This window comes from Nilaparvata lugens, chromosome 2 (assembly GCF_014356525.2).
Source record: "Nilaparvata lugens isolate BPH chromosome 2, ASM1435652v1, whole genome shotgun sequence".
Classification (NCBI taxonomy): domain Eukaryota; kingdom Metazoa; phylum Arthropoda; class Insecta; order Hemiptera; family Delphacidae; genus Nilaparvata; species Nilaparvata lugens.
In genome coordinates, this window is record NC_052505.1 from 30874068 (window position 1) to 30899164 (window position 25097).

At 34.8% G+C, this 25097-nt stretch overlaps 1 protein-coding gene across 7 annotated transcripts in view; it reads right to left on the reverse strand.

Annotated features, from left to right (window-relative positions):
• LOC111044459 (hemicentin-2) overlaps positions 1-21740 on the reverse strand; it is a 325245-nt gene extending 303505 nt beyond the window's left edge. Inside the window, exons 1-3 of one of the 7 annotated variants that reach the window (XM_039420995.1) lie at positions 21581-21721; positions 21398-21471; positions 17931-18398 (exon numbers count right to left, since the gene is read on the reverse strand). In XM_039420995.1, coding sequence (XP_039276929.1) covers positions 17931-18021 — 91 coding nt within the window. In that variant the 5' untranslated portion in view covers positions 18022-18398; positions 21398-21471; positions 21581-21721. Of the gene's footprint in view, positions 1-17930; positions 18399-21397 lie in introns of all 7 variants that reach the window. The other 6 variants (XM_039420993.1, XM_039420991.1, XM_039420990.1 and 3 more) reach the window with 6 other exon arrangements.
• Positions 21741-25097: the final 3357 nt, after the last annotated feature.

Consider the following 25097-nt stretch of genomic DNA (forward strand, 5'->3'; position numbering starts at 1 on the left):
CCCTGCTGTTTACCTCCTTGTTGCTTATCCATTGCTTCAACTGGCATAATAGTTGTGATTGGTGGCCCTTGTTGCTTGTATGCTGCAGCACGTTTGACTGGTCCATCAACTGGCATAATAGTTGTCATGGTGGTCCCTGCTGTTTACCTCCTGTTGCTTATCCATTGCTTCAACTGGCATAATAGTTGTGATTGGTGGCCTTGTTGCTTGTATGCTGCAGCACGTTTGACTGGTCCATCAACTGGCATAATAGTTGACATTGGTGGTCCCTGCTGTTTACCTCCCTGTTGCTTATCCATTGCTTCAACTGGCATAATAGTTGTGATTGGTGGCCCTTGTTGCTTGTATTCTGCAGCACGTTTGACTGGTCCATCAACTGGCATAATAGTTGTGATTGGTGGTCCCTGCTGTTTACCTCCCTGTTGCTTATCCATTGCTTCAACTGGCATAATAGTTGTCATTGGTGGTCCCTGCTGTTTACCTCCCTGTTGCTTATCCATTGCTTCAACTGGCATAATAGTTGTGATTGGTGGCCTTGTTGCTTGTATTCTGCAGCACGTTTGACTGGTCCATCAACTGGCATAATAGTTGTCATTGGTGGTCCCTGCTGTTTACCTCCCTTGTTGCTTATCCATTGCTTCAACTGGCATAATAGTTGTGATTGGTGGCCCTTGTTGCTTGTATGCTGCAGCACGTTTGACTGGTCCATCAACTGACATAATAGTTGTCATTGGTGGTCCCTGCTGTTTACCTCCCTGTAGCTTATCCATTGCTTCAATGGCATAATAGTTGTGATTGGTGGCCCTTGTTGCTTGTATGCTGCAGCACGTTTGACTGTTCCATCAAGCATCATGGTTGGTGTGCCTGATGATACCTGGAGAATATTTTAGAGATTAATGAGTGTGTCATTAAGTTGCAACAGTTGCAACTCCAAGTTTCATGAAATAATCCTTTACCTTTCATTTATATGTGAGAACAAGACTCAAACCTCCGCAATGGGTCTTTCTATAAGATGATTGTCAGATTCTTGGTAACTTGAGCATTCATGCTACTTGGCCACCATGATAGCTCCTAGTCATCTCTTCATACAATATAAGGTGCTGATATAATCCCATTTCCAGCATTCGTGCGAAGAAATATTTCTGAAATACAACTACAAACGACAGCTATAACATCAGTTATTATAAAACAATAATACACTGATTGGATCTTTAATATTTTCGAGATTGCCATGAATATCTAATGACCGATATCATGGATGTCTCTACACATGATCACGAAGAAATTGATACTATTCAACAAGTCTGTACAATCAAGGATTCATGGGATTGCTGGCATGGTTCTGTTATGAACTGTTAGGTTCATTATATGATGAGAAAAATGTGTTTTCCACTGCAAACTGTATTTTCCACTCTGTTTCCAATGACGCTCCAGTCATGGAAAATGAGCTTACAACTCTCAATAACTAGATGTTATTCAGGAGCACCAGCTTTTTGAATATTCCACATCACTGTCTCAGTCTTATCAGCTGGTAAACCTAGTACAAATATCTTTACAGAGTTCATAGTAGAATTTTGTTTCCAAAATTTTTTTCCAGATATTTGAAGTTTCAATAATCATTAAAACAGTAGATACTATTGAAATATGAGATTAATGTCTCGAATATTATACTCAGAGTAATTCTAAGCATATGATGGTGAATCTATCCGTTTTAAATATAACTGCGAATAGCAATCGATATGAAATATTTTGTCAATTATATCTTGAATTTTTCAATAATGAGGAATATCTCCATTGTTTACATCATCATTATTCTTATTTGTTATAATTAAGAACAGAATGAGACCATTTGCTAGAACTTCATGGTTATGAAACCTTATGCATATGAAAAATAGGCCTGTCAGGAATCATGCAAGGTTTTTTATTTGGAGTGCGCTGAAGAGCACACCATTCCATTGTTATACAGAGCCTGAAAACATGATATAATTTTAAAGCTGACAAAAATCTCTAAATTTCACAGATTCAACATTTTCCTGTATCTCTTGCACAACAATTGGAAAGAAGTTGAGAAAATGTGAAAAACAAATTCTTATAAAGTTTTGGGAGGTTGTAACTGATAAAATATGTGTTCTAAAGTAAAATCTCATACAGTAAGAATTTTAGTGATAAGTCTCCCGATTATGTTCGTGCAAAATACGGTGGAATACCTTGAATGATCATCAAAAGAAAATCAGAATGAATCCAAATTGTATGCACGGAAATTGAAATAAAGGATAAGCTGCTCATATCAAGAATGCAAGGAGATGAATCACAACAATTGGAAAACGGTATGAAGTATATACTCGTTAAAATATATATATATATATATATATAAATGTTGATTTATTGAGAATTTAAATCTGTGAGGTGATCAAAAATGTCGTCTTAACAAGAAATGTAGCATAATTATGATGTTGGAATGGAAAAATACAGAAATGAGATTGGAAAAGAATATTTCTAAACACTCCGATTGTTTTAAAAGAATTTGGAGAAGCTTAAAATACCCTACATATCATTTTGAGGAACTGAAAGTCATAATATTATAAACCCACATTTCATAGTTGAGAATTTACTTTTAAATTGTTCTCTTGAGTTCAGTAAAGCTGCGTCTACACCAAAGTTATTAACAAAATATTTATTTTTCCGTCCCTATTGATTCTATTGGATTGAACAGAACTTGACAAACACATGTCATGTTCACCTGAAATGTACATCATGTGTATGATAGGTTATGTTCAATCTAATGGGATCTATAAGGATGGAGAAATAAACATTTTGTTAATACTTTTGGTGTGAATCCAGCTTTAGAGGCCTTCCTGTTGGGAAATTTGAAATAAATACAGTTACAAGACATCTAATTGTATGAAGAGTAGAAGACTCTCAATGCTTGACAGAAGAAATAAGGAATGAAGGTAACAATATAATCACTACTTACCGTAACGGCTACAACAAAAATAAACAAACTCAGAGACTTCATTGTTTGACTGCACAAGTTATCTGTCTGTGATAGAAACCTATTTTGCGGCTGTATTTATACTCTACAAATCCAATATTCCAATTTGTTATGATGTTAAATCTCCATATTTTTACGAAAAAACTTGCTGATAAGTAATACTTTGAGACAATTAATATAATTAATCTAATGATACCTCGTTACTATCGCAATTATTGTATTTGGAGTTTGATAGTAATAATGCATATAATTTTTACACTAATAAGCAGGAAACAGAATGTGATGAATAATATCCAAGCTCTGAATATGTATGACAATTCCTCATTTTTTGATGAATTGTGTTGTTAAATGATAAATTGTCTTGTTCACAATCACTGCAGTTTTGACACTTCATTATTCCAACGTATTTTCGATACTTAATTTTGAATCTCTACCTTATTAAAACTTCAGATTATAATATATTACTATCACTGAACTGTGTAGAATTCGTACTGATTTATTGGAAAAGTCCATATAACGGCTTAATGCACTGAAATTTTCCCATGTAGTATTAACTATAATATATCGATGTCAAAAATTTAAGTACATTTTTCATTGTAAAAAGGTATCAATTTGAACATCTAGACTTACTCGAGTAAACCAATTATCAATCACTATCATTCTCTTCAACTCTTTGAACTCAATAAAGTTGACAAATTTTGTTCCATTCTAACAAAATGATAAATGGGTACAGTGTTTATGTACGAAGGTATTTAACTTTTTACAGCTTCTCCACCAGTGTTGTCAAAACCCTTGATTACAAGGCATGGAGAATTTAGATGCTTATGTTTTTTAAGACTTACTAGCTTACAGTGTGTGCTCCAAGACAGCAGTGTAAAAATCGTTCAGGTTTTCTAACTGATTAGTATGTGCTGTGACTACTTGGTTGATATTTCACCAACCCTAGTAATAGTGAATTTCCTTTGAAAATCCAGTATTTCAATTTGTTATAATTATGCAAGTTTCTTTAACATATTTTAGTGCACGTTTGAACCATATTTGAGTGAACTTGATATAAAAAATTTATTTTCCAATGATTTTGAGATGCTCAGTTATGTCAGGGATTTTTTTCAAATTTTATAATGTTAAATTTTCTTTGAAAACGACCTTTTCTGATTTTGAGGTGGGTTTTCCAGGGAACAAGCAGGATTGACTGTGACGTTTTTGTTATTTTCAGCCTATTGGATTCGTCAAGAAAATATGTTTATTTGAGATTTAATAAAAAATTGCCATAATTAAAATTGTATATTTTGTTGATTGATCATATTTCTACATTCTTAGAAACTATTTGACTACGAAGCTAGAGAGGAATAGCAGAATCTGTTTTGTTAAATGATAGACAAGGATAGCAAGAACAACTTCAATAAAATACCACCATCATAACGTGGACCTCACTATAATAGCTGAACTAGGGATGCTGAGCTAGTATCATGCTAGTAGAGGATTACTGCTGTCATGATATATGTATGATCAAAATCAATTTCTTGAATCTAGAGCCTATCATTAACTCCAATCTCGACCGCTTATCACAATAAGGAGTTCGATTCAAGGGAGTCTCATTCCAATGAGCCTCATAACAAGGATTCCCATCCCACTCCAATCCCTGATGATACAAATCAGTCCGATCACTCCCACTTCACTGATATGCCCACATACTCCCGGAATCATTTTCTATCGCCAACTGATCTTTGCAGAGTGTCTGCAGACATTCCCCCGAGGATTACAGCGGCAGAGTACAAACATTACAATGTATTTTCGTCCCTCATTGACGCAATGTAGTAGGCCCACTTAGGATCAGAAAGTACAGCATCTTCATTGAGTTAAAGTATAGTGAGATTCACTCTAAGCAGTACTTTCAATTCAAAAACACTGACTGTTTGGAATGATCTCTCTATAACAGGCTCACTTATGAAAAGAACGTTTAGGTATATAACTTATATGATAGACTTAACTATATAAATAGTACTTCCGAACTCTGTTAGCCTTTTACTCACGAAATTGCGTCGTTGGGACATTGTTTCCGGATTTATCTAATTTTGTTCTATCTTTCACTCCATCCTTTTGTTCTCTTCTCACTATTCTTTTATCGTTTCCCATTACCCATTAGTTCATACATTTTTTCTCTCATGATCTTATCAGATTTTCTTTTTTTCACATTGTCCTCTACTAAATCTTTGTCTTACTCACTATGACATATTTCCTTGTCATTTCGAAACTTTCGCTTTATCCTCATTATCTTACAGTTCATATTAACTTATTTATTCATGCTCTATAACTTTCACTCTCTTTTCGCTTTTCTGTTAACACTTTATACTCCCTTAATTGATTTTCCATCACAACCTATCTCTCGCTGTTTGAAATTCCTGTGTTTTCCTCGTTTTCCTCTCATTCTCTTTCTTCCTCTTTGACAATCAATTATTCATATTTCTAGGAATCATTCTTCAGTTGATATGATATCTTGCGGTTCATCCTTACTTCTCTAATATTTGAATATCCACTTGCCTGATTTTTATCATCATTTTCATCTAGAACTCACTTTACCTTTTCTCTTCACAAATTTAGCTTATTCTTTTTACTCTCTTCTTTATCACCCTCTTTTTCTAGGTATGACCTTGGACGCAAAGCTTCGCTGGAAGGCCCATGTCAAGAAGAAGAGAGAGGAACTTGGAATCAAATATAAGAAGCTGTATTGGCTGATCGGTAAAAACTCCAACCTACAATTCCAAAACAAAGTACTTCTGTACAAACAGATGTACTAAAGCCAGTATGGACATATGGTATACAACTTTGGGGGTGTACCAAAGACAGCAACATCAATGTCATACAACGGTTCCAGAACAAGGTGCTGAGGAACATTGTGGATGCTCCTTGGTATGTCAGGAACAGCGATCTTCATAGAGACCTGCACGTCGACCTGGTGTCCACCGAGATCCAGAGGCATGCGGAGTGGCACGAGGGTCGACTGCACCAACACGACAACGTTGAGGCGATCCAGCTGCTAGACAATGGAGGGTTGGTGCGAGGCTCAAAAGGAGGAAACCGTATGAGCTAGTGTAGTGCTTGTTCAATTAGTGTCCAGTGAAAGAGCAGAGCAGTGATTGAGTGAATCTAGCTTCTATAGTACAGTCATAAGTGTACTTATTGAACAATCATTATCAGTAAGAATATCTAATGAGATAATCGCTGTTAACATTTTCAAGTAGTATGTTAGGGTAGAAAAAATTAGCTCATTAGTCTCCAGACTAGAAAGCTATAGTATTGACAATAAGAAAAAACCCCTCTTTTTCTTACTGTGTTCGTTATTTCTCTCTTTCCTTCCCGACTCTCAACTTACCTTCACTTTTCTGTTCCCCTTCCATTTTGTATTCCAGTTCATCCTTTGTATTGTAAGACCATTTTTTGCACCGTCCTACCCCATCATCTACAAATTCAAGCTTACACCTCCCCTTCTCACTCTTCCCCTCTCCCAAACATCTCATTATTCTCCACCCATTCAGTTCTCTATGATATTTATTCTATCCATCTCTCTATTCTCCTACTTTTTCTTCTTTTTTGCCTACCTATTTCCATATCCCTCTCTATTTTATTTTCATACTACTCATATTCCTATTCCCACTTTTCATCACTCTCTCTCCCACCCTTTTCCATACTCCTCATACTCAAACTTCTTCTCAATATTCATGTTATTCACTTTTTTCTCCTGTTCTCTTACTGGGGTAAGAGAACTTTTTTATTTACTTTTTTCACTTTTTTTATTCACTTTTTTCTCATTCAAGGGTCACACATCTCAATTTTCTTTCTTTCTCAGCTAAACATACTCATTCCTCTCTCTCAATTTCCTCTCTAATCCCCCTCTTTTACTCCACCCCACAGGTTTCTCAGCCGTTCTCCTATGTTCTCGATGGGCCAGAAACTGAGGGGATACACACAACTCTATTTTCCTACAGATTTTCTTTTTTCTTTCCTCGGCCTCTCGAAAGTAGTACTATTCCATAACAGGCGATCAAATAGAGGGCAGCAGGGCAGCGGATAAGTCCATGCTCTATTATATGATTCTCAGTAGGGTGATGCACTTCTTTCTGTCAGCATTCTTCATGAATGATATCAATGCTTTCCATTCATCCAATGCTGTCAGTGTGAAGTGAATCGCACTATAGTGGCCTGGCCTTATCACAGAAAACAGCAAAGGTTTTTGATTGAATAGGCCTACGTTTCTTCAGAAAATATTACAACGTGAAATTGAACAACTTGTTTGGTTTGTTATTTTCCATTTGTTGTTACAATCATCACAAATGAGTTGTACCTAGAATTGTTTATATAATCTGAATCCATCCCCTTCGAAATATTCTACAATTTTACCAATTGTTACTTATTTTGCTTATAATGGTATGAAAACATCAAGCTTAAGCACGAAAGCCCATGGCCAAGACTGAAAGCAACATCGAGTAGCAGGACATAATATTTTTATTGGTATGCTTGGAACCATATATTTTTAAATATTGACTGCAATCGGTCTGATAATATTAACATGAAATAAGGAAATTGTCTCTTCAATAAACATCAATACAACTACTTATCGATTACATCAGTTTGTGATACTTGCTCCGTTGTTACACCATTATACATTTTTATCGAACTGGAAGCTTGGAAAGTATTACATGGGAAAAAGGACATTTAGATCATATAACATGAGGGGAATATAATGAATCTTTCGCTATTATGATTATAGTCTAACGATGGCCAATGCAAGCTATGCCCACTAAAATGGCTGCACTATTCAAACTGCCCCATTTTATTCAAGATAGTTGTCCATCAGATCATCACTCCTAAGATAGTACTCGCACTCCGCGCTCGGCAGGGGTCTTCGCCCCCTGCGCCCAGGGTTGGGTGGGTGGTTCGATTTCGACCAAATTCAAATAGCAATCAGGAAAATTGAGTTTACTTTTGACGTAGAGGAATTATGACATTACTGGTAGAAGGGTGCCAGCCATGTTATTTTTACTTTCCTTGCCCTATACCATAGGTAAGGAAAGTATTGTGTTGCTTTCCGAAAAAGATTAAGGTACCCCAATTTCTAAATTTCTATACGTTTCAAGGTCCCCTGAGTCCAAAAAAGTGGTTTTTGGGTATTGGTATGTATGTGTGAGTGTGTGTGTGTATGAGTGTATGTGCGTCTGTGTACACGATATCTCATCTCCCAATAACGGAATGACTTGAAATTTGGAACTTAAGGCCCTTTCCCTATAAGGATCTGAGACGAACAATTTCGAACAAATCCAATTCAAGATGGCGGCTAAAATGGCGAAAATTTTGTTAAAAACAGGGTTTTTCGCGATTTTCTCGGAAACGGCTCAAACGATTTTGATCAAATTTATACCTAAAATAGTCATTGATAAGTTCTATCAACTGCCACTAGTCCCATATCTGTAAAAATTTCAGGAGCTCCGCCCCATCAATGCCAAGTGTGATTTTAGACTCTCAATTATCAGGCTTCGAATACAATTTAAACAAAAAATTTTTTGGTCAAAACATAATTATGATGAACATGGTCAAATCGCCAACGATTTACAGCGAGTGCAAAAGCATATGATTTCTTTGGCAATCGTTACTATTCTCAATAATGAGATCTCTGGCTTTCCTAGTAGCTATAATATGACAAAATTTTCAAAATTACAATTCATTTTTACTCATGTTTCAAAGTCTAGACACTATGTATAATGAACCAATTCCATTTGAAGCTTTCCATGGAAAAATATTACTACATTCGGTGAAACTCCACTATCCGAACCTCATCCAATTGAGACCGGACCCCGGTTTCGGTTAATCAAATATCCGGATAGTTGGAATTTTCACAAAATAATGAGAAGCTTAGAAAATACAATGAATTAATACTTCAATATATAGTATCATTTACTTCAATTATAATCGTTTGAATTCGTCACAGTATATATATATATATATTATATATATATATATATATATAATATATATATATATATATATATATATATTAAACTTCGCTTGCAAAATATTACACATCAAGTCTCGGAAATTTTGTAAAAGCGATTCGGATGATTGGAGTTGTACTGTAGTCTCTACATCAAGTATCGCCATTGAATAATCGTACTTCAAGGTTTAAGGCATTGCTCGAGTATCATAGAATTATTATTTGTAATAGAATGAATGAATCAAACCTTTCAACTCGTGTCCCCTAAAACCTTTTAAAAACAACGACAACCTTCATAGCCTTATGAAAACGACTGAAAAAAGACAACCCTTCCCTTTCTCAAGACGCTACACTGTGAGTCCTAAGGTAATGCAATAAACCAACTAGATACAATATGGAGGCAACTTCACTTTGAAGAATTACGTGCAACAAGAAAATACTTAATAACTCTCAAAAGTGACAAATTTCCTTTCGCAGCCATCCCGGAACGAATTGTATAATTTCATCAGGCCATTACGGCGAAATATTAGTCTTTCACCTCTCTTCATCACCTTCTTCTCCTTCTCCTTCTTTCTCTTCGTTCTCTTTCTCATCCACATTCGCCATCTGTTCTTCTTTCTTCGTTCAGAGCGGTGCTCTTTGAAATATTACCAGTGAACTTACCTGGCTTATTACTTACTTTTTGAACTTAGCACTTGGCTGCGCTTCCAGATTCTTCTTCTGCTTCTCCTTCCTCTTCTTCTTTTTCTTCTGCTTCTTCTTCTTCTTCTGCTTCTTCTTCTCCTTCTTCACCTCCTCCTTTTCCTTCTTCGACCTCGCCTACTTCTTCTTTTCACAGCATTTCGAAAAGCATTTTTCTTCAAGATATTTGACGCAATATTTCCTTTGCGGGCGGCGGCCATATACTTTCATTCATTTTGCAGTCATTGAGAAATTATGGCCGCCATAAATTTTGACACCCCCCTCACAATCTCCAAAATTTCAATGAACGACAATAAGCTGCTACTTGGAATAAGTTTTCTCCTTTTCTTCTCTCACTCAGGATATCTGCGGATACCTTGAAGTTGTGGCTGTGGATGCCTCTCTGCATATTATTTTATGGCAACTTTTCCACTTCATCAAATAATGTAGGAGGTATGGTCCCTTGAAGTATGAATGCAAGAGAGCTGTCAGGAGATCATTTGTGTTTGAAGTGGAAAATCACTTCTCAAGGCTTCCAAATATTTCGTATTATACATGAAATTCAGAAGGAGTGAAACAAATTGAATTTCTCAATTGATTTTATTTCTGCTTTAAGGATTTTTCACAGTATATTTCAATTATTTCTTGTAGCTTACTATCCACCTCCACTAGATAGGAAAACTTCTTTATGGGACATTATTTGTAAATGAAATTGAACTTTCAATGAAATCAAGAATACTTTTCCACACTAGTGAAATGATTTATTCTGTTCCTTATCCTGAGGATGAAGCTTAAAATAAGCTAGAAACTCCATTCATCAATAGTGAAGCTTATCAACAATGCTCAGCGTCGAGTATGTAATAACAAGTAAAACCAAAATCCAACTTGCTTGTTTTGAATTCCACCAGAAAACTACAACAAAATAAACCTCATTCCAATTGAAACCATTTTGAATCACATTCTTTCTCAATTGAAACTATTAAAGAGCTCAAATTCTCAAAAATGATTCATCTGTTGCACTCAGCAGCATGTGCCGTGACTTGTGCCAGGGACTTGTGCCGGTTTCCCGCCGAAAACATTGTGCACCTCACGAAACAAAAACGCCTCAGGGTCCTCAAATCCCTTAGTGAGATTCACTTCAAACTGGCACTATTGGTTAAATGGAAAACATTGATGAAATTCATGAGGAATGCTGACACTTTGATAGCACTAATCCTATAGTGGTATTTACATCAAACTGTCACCATTGATTGAATGAGAAGCATTGATGCTATTCATGAGGAATGCTGACAGATCGTAGTGAATCTTACTTCAGCTCCAGCTCTCACACATGCTGACTTCTCACACAAATAGGCTATAGGCTATACATACGCTGCATACATATTAATGTGTATCTACCAAACATAACACATATGCTGCTAACAAAATACACCTACAATGTTGTATATATCATGTATATATATATATATATATATATTTAGACACAGATATATTGCAAACAAAATACATGAATATAGCGAATGTATTATGTATATATAGTGACACAACAAACTCACGGCAAGTATATACGGAGCTGTATATACAATACGTTTTCGCCTACTGAACACAAGTGAGATTCACTTCAACTGTCAGCATTCCTCATAAATAGAATCAATGATTCGTTTTCACCCAATGCTGGCAGTTTGAAGAGGATCTCACAGCTGGAAATCAAAGTCGCGGAACAAGCAGCGTCAGCGTATATGGTTTGTAGTCACGGCACCTGCTCGCTGCTCTTGTGAATCATATGACAGACTTGTGTAGAAATAATTATATGGAGCCCAGTAGAATAATTGGGCCCGTTGGGTTCGTTTTGTGGAAGAATGTTCCTGGGATATGAAGAATTAGTGAGCTTATTAAAAAATTACAACTCACTTTTTGGGTGAATGCCATGTCATTCAAGGAAAATGTGATTCTGTATTTTTATGGAAAAATGTACAGTTTCAGTCTGCTACTTGTGTAAAAATTATGATATTTCGAGAGATTAGGAAAATTTACTGCACACCGTTATGATGTGTAGTTGCTTACAATAAGCTCGTTATGAAAATTGTTTATAGTCAGTGAGATTCAATTGAAGCTGACTGCTGTCACAATTGTTCGTAAAGGGAGCATTGATGTTTTTTTACTCTCCTTGCCCTATTACCATAAGTAAGGAAAGTATTGCTTTCCGAAAAAAATTAAGGTACCCCAATTTCTAAATTCTATACGTTCCAAGGTCCCCTGTCATCTCCCATTTAAGGGAGTGACTTGAAATTTGGAACTTAAGGTCCTTACAATATCAGACACGAACAATTTCAATCAAATGCAATTCAAGATGGCGAAAAAGTTGTCAAAAACAGGGTTTTTCTCGATTTTCTCAAAAACGGCTCCAACGATTTTGATCAAATTCATACCTAAAGTCATTGATAAGCTCTATCAACTGCCACAAAACCCATATCTGTAAAAATTTCAGGAGCTCCGCCCCATCTATGCAAAGTTTGATTCTAGATTCCCAATTATCAGGCTTCAGATACAATTTGAACAAAAAATTTCAAATGGAAAAGATTGAGCATAAAAATCTCTACAATTAATTTTAAGTAACATTTCCAGCTGAAATTGAAAATAAGCTCGAAATTCGAGAAAATGTGATTATTCAATTGCAAAGTGTTAATCACTTCCTAATTAATCACGAGACACTCAACCGATTGTAATCATTAGGCCACATTTCCATAGAAAACTACTTCATGATCATTCGCGAACTGGGAACTATCCAAACTATCAATTGAAACTTGTGCAAAGCTGTTGGCACATTTCGCATTCAAACTGCACCTGAATGGGATTCTACTTAGGGGGCGAGAGGGGGGTTCTAAATGGAAGTACCCTGGAAACTTACCCAGTGACTTGGAGAGCTTAGAGAGTTTGAATAGAGTGAAATAACTATATAGAGTTGCTTATCCATTGACAGTTCTCTATTCATCTGAATAGTTGACTTGGCAACCTCTACATGGTTGCGCTAATCCCTCAAAAGTTGCACTTTATCGATTTGGTCTCACCTTGATGAAAGATGAAAAATATATGGAATGAGGGATTAAAGACACACACACACACACACACACACACACACACACACACACACACACACACACACACAAACACACACACACACACACACACACACACACACACACACACACACACACACACACACACACACATTTTATCAATACTTCCTTCCACTGTTGCATGTAATTTTTCAACTTTTCTTGTAATTTCTCAAATCTGTTGAACATTAACTCGATGATTACTTTTCCTGTGTCATTCCACAGGAATATAAAATACAGGGATATGAAATTTAAAGTCTAAAGATTTGAGGTTTAAGGTTGTAAAGGTTTTCCTGTGTTCATAGATGCCAAAAGCAATTTGATTTAAGTATATATCAAGCTTGGATGATGGTCAAGAGATGAGTGATGCTTTGGTATTAATTGATTAAATCAATAAACTAACTTGAAATTATTCATTGTCACGGCCACTTATTTTAAAAACAATTTTTTTAGCTGGTCTACATGCTATTATATTTCATTTACTTTTAATGCAAATGACACTCATGTAATAACATTAGTAGATAAGATAATAAGGTTGTCCTTGTGCTATTTTTCTTCCAAATTTATAGGTGACAAAGTCCAAGATAAGGTTAGAATTTCACATGCACAATTTTTGTAAAATTTTAGTCAAAAATAAACATGAAAACTATAAATTTTGAGTTTAGATGACTTGAATTAATAAATTCATTAGGAATATTCCATTCCACTCTTGTGGATTAATTTCTTGTGAACTGAGAGCTTGAACTTAGAATTAACAGTGTGAATAAAACCATAATAATGATTGGTATTTTGGTTTACCTTTCATGGTTGTAGCATAGGGAAAGGATAAGCATAAACCTATTTGTTTGTTTCTGGTTGTAGCCTGTCATTGGCCAAGACTATAGGCATGAGATGTCATTAGATTAACTGTACAATCGTGGATACATGAACATACTTGATTCAAATATAGATTCAGAGAGCTGGATATAAATAGAGATACAAGAGATATAAAATCGATATAAGTAAAGATAGATTAACTGTACAACCGTGGATACATGAACATACTTGATTCAAATATAGATTCAGAGAGCTGGATATAAATAGAGATATAAAATCGATATAAGTAAAGATGGAGATATATATTCATAATTAGAAATATCATAATGAATACTTCATCTGAAATGATGATATTGTACTTGTCATATATATATATATAATATATATATATATAAAATATACAAATATATAAAGAGAGATGGAGATTATCGATTTAAATATAATAATATTGTGTAGGTTATAAATAGGAATAAGGAGCGCCTCATGACAAAGACGAGACCATTCTATTATTATGCACGATCAATTTTCTGACGAATAATTCTGTCCTTTCGCTTATCTCTCCATTTTGCAAGTCAAATTGCACCTTCTAGAAGAGATTTTTCATTCTCTCTCAACTCTGTCTGATCAAACTGTGAAATATGAGGCAAGACTGTCACTTCCAAGTCAGTCAGTCGTTCATGCAGATCATTTCATTCATCAATAATATAGACCACATTACTCATATTTCATGTATTTGATGTGAAAGTGACTTTTGGAATTTCAACTTTGGAATGTTTGATTGTAGTGAGCATTTTTCCCCAGAAAATTGGCTGACCCAATAAGAATAGTACCAATGTTTTCTTCTCTGTAGTGTGGAGATTTGTATTCGTGATATTTGATTATCTTTTTAGTATTCTTGAGCGATCATCAATGACAGTTGTTTGTATTATTATGTTATGTTACTTAATCACATGAGAACTGTTCGATAATATAAGTTTTATCCTCCACATTGTTGTTATTACTTTGCTTCTGAGTTTCATCAACTCTTTCCACCAGAGTCAACTAAATAGGCCTCGCTTCAAGGTTCTAGCTTCAAGCTTCAAGGCCTAAAATCGGTACTGTACTTTCTTTGACCTCAACAAAGTTTATCAAATCAATTTTTTCCTGTTTACACTTGAGCAGTGAACTGACCAAAAGGTGAAATTTTAAATCCTTCGTATGCTTCTAATCGAACACTACACTATTTCATCCTACTCAGTAACAACACACTGTATTTCATCATTCATCCATCCATTAATTCACTTGTATTCCAATAACTCATCCAACATCAGGAACTACTCTGTACAAACATGGAAATTAATTTTGTTCAATTGATCTCAGGTGAATGCAGAAACTGTAATGGATTTTCAGATTGAAAAAAATCAATTCTCAAACGCTTCCCAGCACCGATATAATAGGTTGAAAACTTTTGCCTCGAAAAACGAGGGTTACAATCATAATTTTGGAGAAGCATTTATATATAATTCTCTAGGTCTTCCCCATCCCCGAGATTTACTAAACAGTAATCAGTATTATATTCAAATATGCGTAGAAGTTGGAATAGAAGCGAAGAAACCCTTCTAGTGTCTATTGGCTCTTTTCTTGGGAAGTATAATACTGTAGGCGAATCTCTGAAAATAGAAAATATTACAGCAAGTAAAGCGAGAGAAGTGAGAAATCCAACTTATTTCCCATAAAACATCAATGAAGAGCTATTTCAGCTGGATTTTATAGGCTACTTGTATTTTCCATAGCATCAAAAATACAATAAATCATATCATGAAATGCACTGAAAATGATCAATTCCATGTTTTCAAATTTCGGAAGGAGTATTTTGGTCTCAGCGTCTTCCGTTCACAGTAAATTATTTGTGACTGTATTATAATTGAATCTATGGATGATTGAATAAATTTATCGATCAATGTATGAATTACTATTGGAGAAAATGAAACATCACGATCTGCTTCAGCAAAAAAGGTAGCTCGACTAACATCAACACTGCTCTGTTGTCAAATCACGTATATCGTATAATTATGTTATTTTTGAGGAGTTCATTGTCAATTATTATCTCTCTTCCTCGTACTTCAACTGTGATGATATTACCTTGATATTAAATTCCTTCCTGACATTATGACCAGCAAAAATAGTAGCTATCGATTACAAAAACCAACTCAATCATGAACAATGATACCGGTATCGATTGGCTTTCACTGACGAACGCTTTCATGTGCATTGATATGTGATACAACGATATTCACTTTGAACTGTCAGAATTGCTCATCAATGGAATCAATGCTACCCATTCGAAGAATGCTGACAGTTAGAAGTAGAAATGTACACAAGTGGAAGGACATCAATAGGAAGCTGTGAGAGAAGAAGAATGGGCGGCCATTTTCAGGTGTTACCATGCATCACTGGTCGACGGTTTATTAAACCTGAGAGCTGTAATCATATTTGATTATGTTGTTTAGCTAGCTTTGATGAACAATTCTGACACGCTTTAAGATGTTTTGTTAATCTTTTTATGATAGTTATGTCACGAAAATAGCTTTCAAATACAATAATGTGTATGGATTAAGATGAATTGATTGGGATGAGTATGAAATAATTTATGCCCATTTGAATCTATTTATACGTAATATAAGCGAAATGGCACTCACTGACTGACTGACTGACTCACTCACTCACTCCCAGAACTAAAAATCTACCGGACCAAAAACGTTCAAATTTGGTAGGTATGTTCAGTTGGCCGTTTAGAGGCGCACTAAGAACGGATTTGGAAAAAAATCCAAAGACACGCCCAAAATCTACGTTTTTCCAGCGTTTTCTCAGTTTTATCAAGAACAAATGAACAGAAAATGTTCAAATTTGGTACAGAGGTTTAGCTAGGGTCTAAAAGTTTTGTGATGAGGTGACTTTAATATTTCATCAAAGATACGCCCAAGATCTGAGTTTTTCTCAGCTTTTCTGCATTTTCTCAGTACTTTGACTTTTTGATGGAATGGAGCAAGCTCAAATGAAAATTTTAGGCAAGCGAAGCGAGCCTGCTGATATCATTTCTGGACGATCCAGTCGGGGGTCCAGGGGGCGGAGCTCCCTGGCTAGACGGATATGGCGAGCGAAGCGAGGCTGACGGTTAGTTTAGTTTATAAATCTAGAGTAATCAAATCCAAGTCGATTGATTGTATCCTCTCGATCCCGATACTTATTCTTATTATACAATTCTCGATTTATCGGTGAAGGGTGATTGGTTTATCAAGAGTAATATCTGGACTTCTCACGTTTATCAACACTTGGGACTGCGCTTTCACACTACATACTAACATCAATTGTAAGTCAACGTACGTCACTGATCGTACGAATTGAGAATTAGCTGAGATGAGTTTCTACTCCATATCACATTCTGAAGGTTATGACGCGAGTTATGTTAAGAGACCAATGTAACTACAGCTGCAGGTGAATTTCTAACTACCTTGAAAAAAATTTCAAAACGATCTCATTGTAGATGTAATATCCTATTAGAAATAAATTGCATTCCAACCAACTTCTAAAATATCACCACTGTATAACAATTATTCCAAACATCCAATTAGAGCTGTATAAATAAAACTTAGGACTTCTGCTACTGCAAATATAGACCAAAGAACTAAATAGCAGTAGGAAATTTGATGAATGAAACTGACCAAAAATTGCACCAAGACCGGAAATCGAACCCGGTACCTATCCCTTGCCGGGGAAGCCGCTCATTCATCCGGAAAGTTTCATTCATCAAATTTTCTTCTGCTATTTTGTTATTTGGTCAATATTCACAGTAGCAGAAGTCCTTAGTTCTGATAATATAGCTTTGATTGGATGTTTGAAATAATTGTTATACAATCTCATTGTAACTCTTCATTTTCTATGAATCATAATCCAAGTCAAGTGGTAACAACATGTCAAAGGGGGAATGCATCAACAGCTTATTCATGTTAAATTGTTTAATTTGTAACCACTTCCCTATACCATAAAAAGTCTATGCTAGGATTTTACTAGGACACTTCACCCTAACTATAGTCCATACAAAACAACTTCCGATTAGTAGGAATATGAAGCAGAGAAATGAAGGGAGATCAGCCAATTACAGTGATGAATATTATAGTAGAAAAACGCACAGCCAACCCACCATTTATCTATTTACATGTTTCACGAGTACATTGTTCGTAATATTTATAGCATTACCCAATAGCTTCCATTACTACTATTACGATACCACAATGACATTACTCAGAGCATTACTCAACAGACTTACTACAGATAAATGAGAAGCTTTTTGAGAACTCACCTTTGATTGGTCGATCCTTGTTGTGGTGATGCTTGGCCGGAGCTATGGCCAGCAGGGCAGCCAATAGCAGAAGAAGACGCAGCTCAAACATTTCACTTACACTTATCACACACTCAACATCTAAATTATTCGCAAAATTAATCGGAATTATTACTCAAATAACATCTGAATATAGGGTTACTTTGGATAATAGATGATTTATAAACAACACACACTTAAAATCTGAACTATTCTATGTATTACTACTCAGACAGTATAGAACTGTCGGGTGATTCTGGATAAATGCACAAATTGTTCAAGTTCACTAAAAACGTCACTAGACTAAACTCTCGAGGTATTCGATAGTTGCGAATTATAGAGCATAATAATGGAGGAATACACTAATATTTCATCAAGATCCTCACTAGGGAGATCATACGATTCAAGAATTTATGAGTTGAATGTAATAAATAATTTAGTCCTGGTAGCCTAAGAATTCAAAAATAATCAAAATTTTGAAAACGCAATTGAGACACTGATGATACAAAGCTCAGTATTTAATAAACTATTAGTCATCAGGAGGACGGAGATGTATGAACATTTTTGAAGTAGGAATACCAGATTTCATATCATTCATTTCCACAGTAGTTATTACTATTATACCTTCAATAGTCATTTTTTATTTTTGCCAATTTTTCAAAAGTAAAGTCAAGAGAGAGTTCAGTGGAAAGGAGGAACTTGAGAAGTCACACATAGTGGAGTATAGTGATTTTCATCTGAAGTAATAATTATAAGCTGTTTGTAAGTCGGATCAGGCGATAGCCTAATCCTTTGACTCATGATGGGTAATAAAGGTGTTACATGAGGTGGGATGATTTGGAGTGGAAAAAGATGATAGGCCGCAAGACTTGAATATAGTGTATAGTGAAGTGATTAAAGGTACGAATAAATAAGGATAAAAGTAGAATTAAGTGGACTTTACAGTAAACTTTATAAAGTAAGATAGAAAATTGAAGGAGTGGAGTACAAGGGAGGAATGAGTAGTCTGCAACTAAGAATAATGGAGTTTCGGGTTTTAATTGGCATTCATAATTCTCTAGATTGAGGATGCTGAGAGTCTGATGCAAAAGGTAGTGGAAAATTATTTTCCTCTGCATAGCATTTCTTTACAAATTTGGATTGCTCTTTGATTTTATCGCTACTCAGCGTTCATTGGAGAAATTCTCATGATTATTATTCAATATAACACGAAAAACAGGAGTTAGACTTAATCTTCCATCCTCGCAAAAGGAATAATATCTTCATGATGAGGGTAGTATTATCTATAATCGATTATGAAGAATACAGAGAAAATTGTATATTCTAGTTCTTATAAATCTCATAGTTCGTATTATATCTGAATTTTATAGCCTTGAACTATTCGGAATGAGTGCGGGACGCGGGACGACAACGGTAGCAGGAGCTGCCGTTCAAGGTTCAATATTGCTGACCCTTCTTGGAGTTTACGAGTATATCTTCATCGTCAATTTGTGAAAATCAGATCTGAACTCATATTTCTCGCGGAGTAGGTAAATAAATCGTTGAGAGAAGAAAGGCGATTACCTGCTAGAGATGGAGATGGACCAACAACTGTCATCATTTATTGAATGGAGAGCATTAGCGATATTTACAGCAAATGCTGACAGCAAAAAGTGAATCTCACTACATCAGAGGAAGAAGCTGTCAATCAATAACGTTGAGAGCATTTTTCAACGTTTCCACTCGTGAAGTTGATTGATTGGTGAAGTATTGCTCTATTACGGCTTTTGCAAAGTTCCGGAGAACCATCTCAGTACCTACAAATCATCTTGAGCAATTCTCTCTTTCACTCTAAAAACTGAGTTCACCCGGAAAGTAGTTACTTCAAGAAGTGGTTTCACTAATGAATTGATACTCTGAAAAGTGATTGCAAAATAGCAACTAGAAAGTAGATCCTCTAGGAATTATTGTCAAAAATACCGAACTAGTTGCTTCAAAATGAAGTTGATTCATGAAGTATTAATTCAAACAGTGTTGAATCAAAACGTAGTTACTTCTTGGAAATAGGTCTTCCTAAACAGTCCTAATCTAGTTCAACGCAAGTAGTAGTTGATTAAAAAGGTTACCTATAGTTGCCTTTTATATAGTATCACTCTGAAGCTCAATTAAGATCAAATAACAAGCACGCTTAAAAAGCGAGTTTCAAATTCTACCTAACTTCTCTAAAGTTCTGATGCATTGGAAGCTTCTCGCATATCAAATCCTCTCAAATGCCAAAGATTTAAGACACTTCATCTCAGAGATGAATGTGAATATGTTGAGTGAATATTCTTCAAGAAAATGATAGTTTTTTGATGAAACTGACGACAAATAATTATCTCTCGTTTCTGATTCACTTATTTATTCCGAAAATCGATGAATATAATTCATTCAGGACCAAGAAATGACGATGACTTGCTACATCTATAAATTAGAGTTCAGTGTTGAATCGAAATTTTTGTATCGAATTAAATTGCAGTCCAATTTATAGATGTACGAGAAGATGTACGAGTTCATGTAATCTTGAGATAAATCTAGATATAAATAATTAATGAATGATATGGGGAGAAAATTATCAAGTACTTGATATATCGACATGTATTTTAAATTGTATGTTTCACATACAATACAATGTAGAAATGTATATTCACAGATTGATGGACCACTGAAACGCAGATTTGCGCCTAGTGAGATTTGACTCGAGTAAAGAATAAATTCCACCAGTTGAAAATAAAAGGCCAGTTTTCCTTTTTTTGGCAAAACAAAGGCCAACTTCCTCTTTAGAGCTAAACTGAAGGGATGCAGAAAAAAGTATTAGGTATAAGGGGTGAAATAGATAGAGGAGGAGAGGAAGAGGAATAAGAGTTGACAACGGAGGAAACAGTGTGAAGAGAGAAAAAAGCGTTAACTGCCGGACACAGGAAACAAAGTTACGGAGGTGTGAATAAAATGGAAAGAGAAAGGAAATTCTGTATTATGGGTGTGAGTAATTCAACAGATAGGCTAATTTTGACTTGAGGCTCGAATTAGCAGGAGAGAAAAAGAAATATTATCAATTTGTGAACGTGTTATTATTGTGAAAATGAATATCAATTAAGTTGTAGAGACTATTATTATTGATGCAGTTCAATGAGTAGCGAAATCATTTGGAACAAAGAGGTAGTAAGCTCAAAGATTGGGAAGTTTGCGACTGAGATTGAAAGTTGTAATGGTTTTGATGATTTGAAAAAAAATAAAGATGTGAAATCTGAAAAACATAAGATATATTTTAATCAAAATCACATGGAACGATGTAATTTATGACTATATGTGGATAATTGGAATAGGCCTACTCCAACACCTATACAATATTACCAATTCAAATCTCAATTCATAAATAATTATTATCTATCATAAAATTAGTGGAACAATCTATGATTCATTTTTCTGACTTTTGATTAGTTACACGTTTGTGGAGAAAGACCAGTTTCACACTGTGCAATTATTTAAGTAAACTCTTGCGTGCCTCGAAAATAAAAATTTTATTTAAATCAAATTTACTGATCCACAATTTTTAACAACTCAGCGCAATTACTTTCATTTTGCATGCGAAAAAAAGAGTTATGAAACAATACAATGAATTAGATTTATTATATTTCGCGTTCAAAAAGACCAGCCTACACTGGGCGATTTGATACGGCGCGCGTTCAAAATATGACGGCTGGTTTTTGTATGACTAGCCGCGATGTTCAGAAGAAACGGACGTCCTTTCGCTGCGAAAATCCGCGTCGAACTGCGGGGCTCAGGCGTCGCGTCGCTCAGAGAGAGTTGAGAGGGAGTTGGGAGAGAGTTGAGAGAGAGTGAGTTCAGCGCAGCGGCGCTCTGTTCTCTCGCCGTTGTGGTGTGAGGGATGGATGAGGGATTGAGGGAGGGTACGGTTGTAGCTGAGGGGGAAAATGAGCATTACAGATGGAAGGGTTTGTTGGCGATGAGGGGGGTTTGTTGAAGGAAAGGGTTGAGTCGCTAAGATATCCTCCTGTTTGTTCTCTAGAAAGCGCTGGCTTTTGTGAGTTGCAATGATTGTATTTAAATGTTATATTGGATTTGAATTCATTTGAGATTGTGAATTATTGAGAGAATGTGATATTTATCATTATCTCTTTGTCTAATATTCATTCATACAATATGTTAGCTGCAATATACTGTAATATACATTATATCATATTATATTAAGCGAGCAATTTCTGTATTTTTATAATTTATATCTGGTTATTTATGTTCAACGGATCTCGAAAACGGCTCTAACGGTTTTCACGAAATTCGGAACATAGTAGGTTTATGACATAAAAATTCGATTGCACTAGGTCTCATCCTGTGGGAAAACTCGCTGAACAACATTAAAAGGATAATTCATCCTTGGCTGAAACAGTAAAAAAGTGAGTGAGCGAGTGAGTATGTGAAAAATCAAAATATCGCATCCCCGAAATTCATAAGATGACATAATATAGCCAGCTGTGAAATATAAGCACGATCATTTTAGAGTATAATTATTGTGTTCTGTTTATCAATAAATAAAAATAACGAGCAAAGGTCGGTGCTCCGATATTACATATTTGAGTCTGAAATTTTTTACAATAGTGTTTTTTTTACAAATCGCCTTTTAAATGTAATCTTAGTTCTCTTAAATTAATCTACTTTCTGAATTTCTTAAAAAATCTATAAGGATTAGTAGGATACCGCTACCACCGTTTCATATTGTTATGCGATTTTTTGAACCATCATAACTCAACACAACACAACAATGATGTAACCAAACCCAAGTCAATAGCGCAATAAAAGGCGATGTATCAGCATATTAACTGAACTTTGTAATACAATATTTATTAGTCAATTGGTACTCAATTTCACTAATTTAATCAATTGATGTGGATGTTGTCACGTTATTTTTTATAGTTAAATAACGATTAGCCTCCTGCTTGGCATCAATCGGTAGAGCATGAGAAATATTTCAATAATTATAAAATCTGATCGTGGTTTTACTAGGATATAATCTCATAGAAATCTTTATAGGCCCAGATATGAGCTTCCACAATAATACTGATAATTTATAAAAAATATATATATAAAACTTATATCCTATAGTAATGAGGAATAAAATGAATCGTACACCATGAAAAATTTCGATACATATATTAACAAATATCTCAAAAAATAAGTCAAAAACAAAATATATAGAGCGACAGAAATATATAATATAACAAGAAACGAAATCAATAAAAGATCACAGGTTAATATTATTCTTTAAGTTCTACAGCACAAAACGCTACCATGTGCTTTCATTTTATGATCATATGCATTTATTTGCATGTAGCTTCAATATCAACTTGCTGATACTTGTCGACTTGGGCAATTCTATTTCGAATATAAATCTCTTAAATCAGCATGATAAATTGACAAACTAATAATCCAAATATATATATATATAAATTCTATGGTTTCCAATAGATTTCTTTATAATAAATATTTTTTATCTCAGGGTGCGAGATTCGGCACCTGACGGAATAGATAGATCAATTCATCTAGTGAATCAGAGCTACATTATATTATCGCAAATTATATTGTAGAAATTAATGATCATATGAATATTGTATTAACAGCCTAGAACTTAGTATTCTTTGATTGATGTATCCTTGGACATATGAATTGACTCGTTACTATCTAATAAAATACCTTTTATTCTATCTTTAAACTTGCGCAAGTATTTTTACCAATTCTTAATTTATAAAACCCTTTCGACGAGCTAGCTTTGACTCTTATTTCATTCTGAAGCACTGAGGGCGCCCTATCACTATTTCGAATATTTTTCACTCACGTGCTGGAATTTTCTATGAGCTGCTGATGGTGATCCAAACTCCTGGTGGTCCTGGATTATTTGTAGCCGAAGTCGTCTCTTCCAAGGGGTTAAAAAATTATTTAAAATTGACTTCTGCTTTACATTAGCATCACAAAGTCTTATGAAAAGATTTAATAATTCGATTTACTTTAAGTTATTGAAAGGTATAGTAAGATATTACACTCTATAATTTTTGGTGACATCTCATGGTGGTCGTTGGCAGGCAAGTGTCGAAATTCTCTTTTCTAATTCACAATTTCATTTCCGATTTCCAAATTTACATGAAATTTAAATATTCTGTTCCTCCGCCATTCATGGCTCAAATAGACCGTACCAAACTATTAAATTATTACTTATGTTACATCTTTAATAATTTATTTGCCTTCGGGCCGTATCCAAAACATAAACTGCACAATAATAATTCATAAATTCTTATCATTTGTAGAAATATATACAAATATATTTGAATCGGCTCACTATTGCCGCCTATCAATTGCCACCATTTGATTGGTGCATGCAAATTATTATAGTATTCATGCGCCTAGTAACCTCCTACTTCCTTAATACATTTAATTATTTTTGTTTGGGTTTTTTAATATGCTTTTTACATGCAAAGTAATTTTATAAAGGTTCTAGATTGATTCTTATATTACAACAATTAGCCACGTGTAACCTTTGGTTCCTCAAGTTGAATACTGTTTCGCTACAATAAGTTTCTGCCAAGGTGTTTGGTCAGATTCTACGTTATGCGACTCGGTCGATCATTAGGTCGCCGATCAGTAGATGTTTTACGCCTAATCTCAAATTTTCAATATTTTATATAATATTATACAGGTAGCAAAATTTATTTTCATTCCTATTCGGCTGTTGTACAATTTGGCCATGATGCCTGATATTATCTGATCTTTAACGTTATCATCTTTGGCGATATTAGCCTATTATTTCACTTAGACCTATAAATTTCTTCAAATAGGAATTTTTATTTATCCATCCAATTTTCAATACGTTACAATGTATCAATGTGTTTAAATACAACACACACAAATCACGTTGAGCAACCCACTATCATATGAATAATTTGTATCGAATTCAACGTGAACTGATGAGCATTTTCTATCACTCTGTATGATATTGATTTTATGTTATGATATGCTCATGCGAGTATTATTGTAATTTGGTGATTGGAATATACCAGTGTATCTAGAATACACACCTTGAATTCTAGGCATATTGGAATATACCGTGGAGTGATGGTTTTC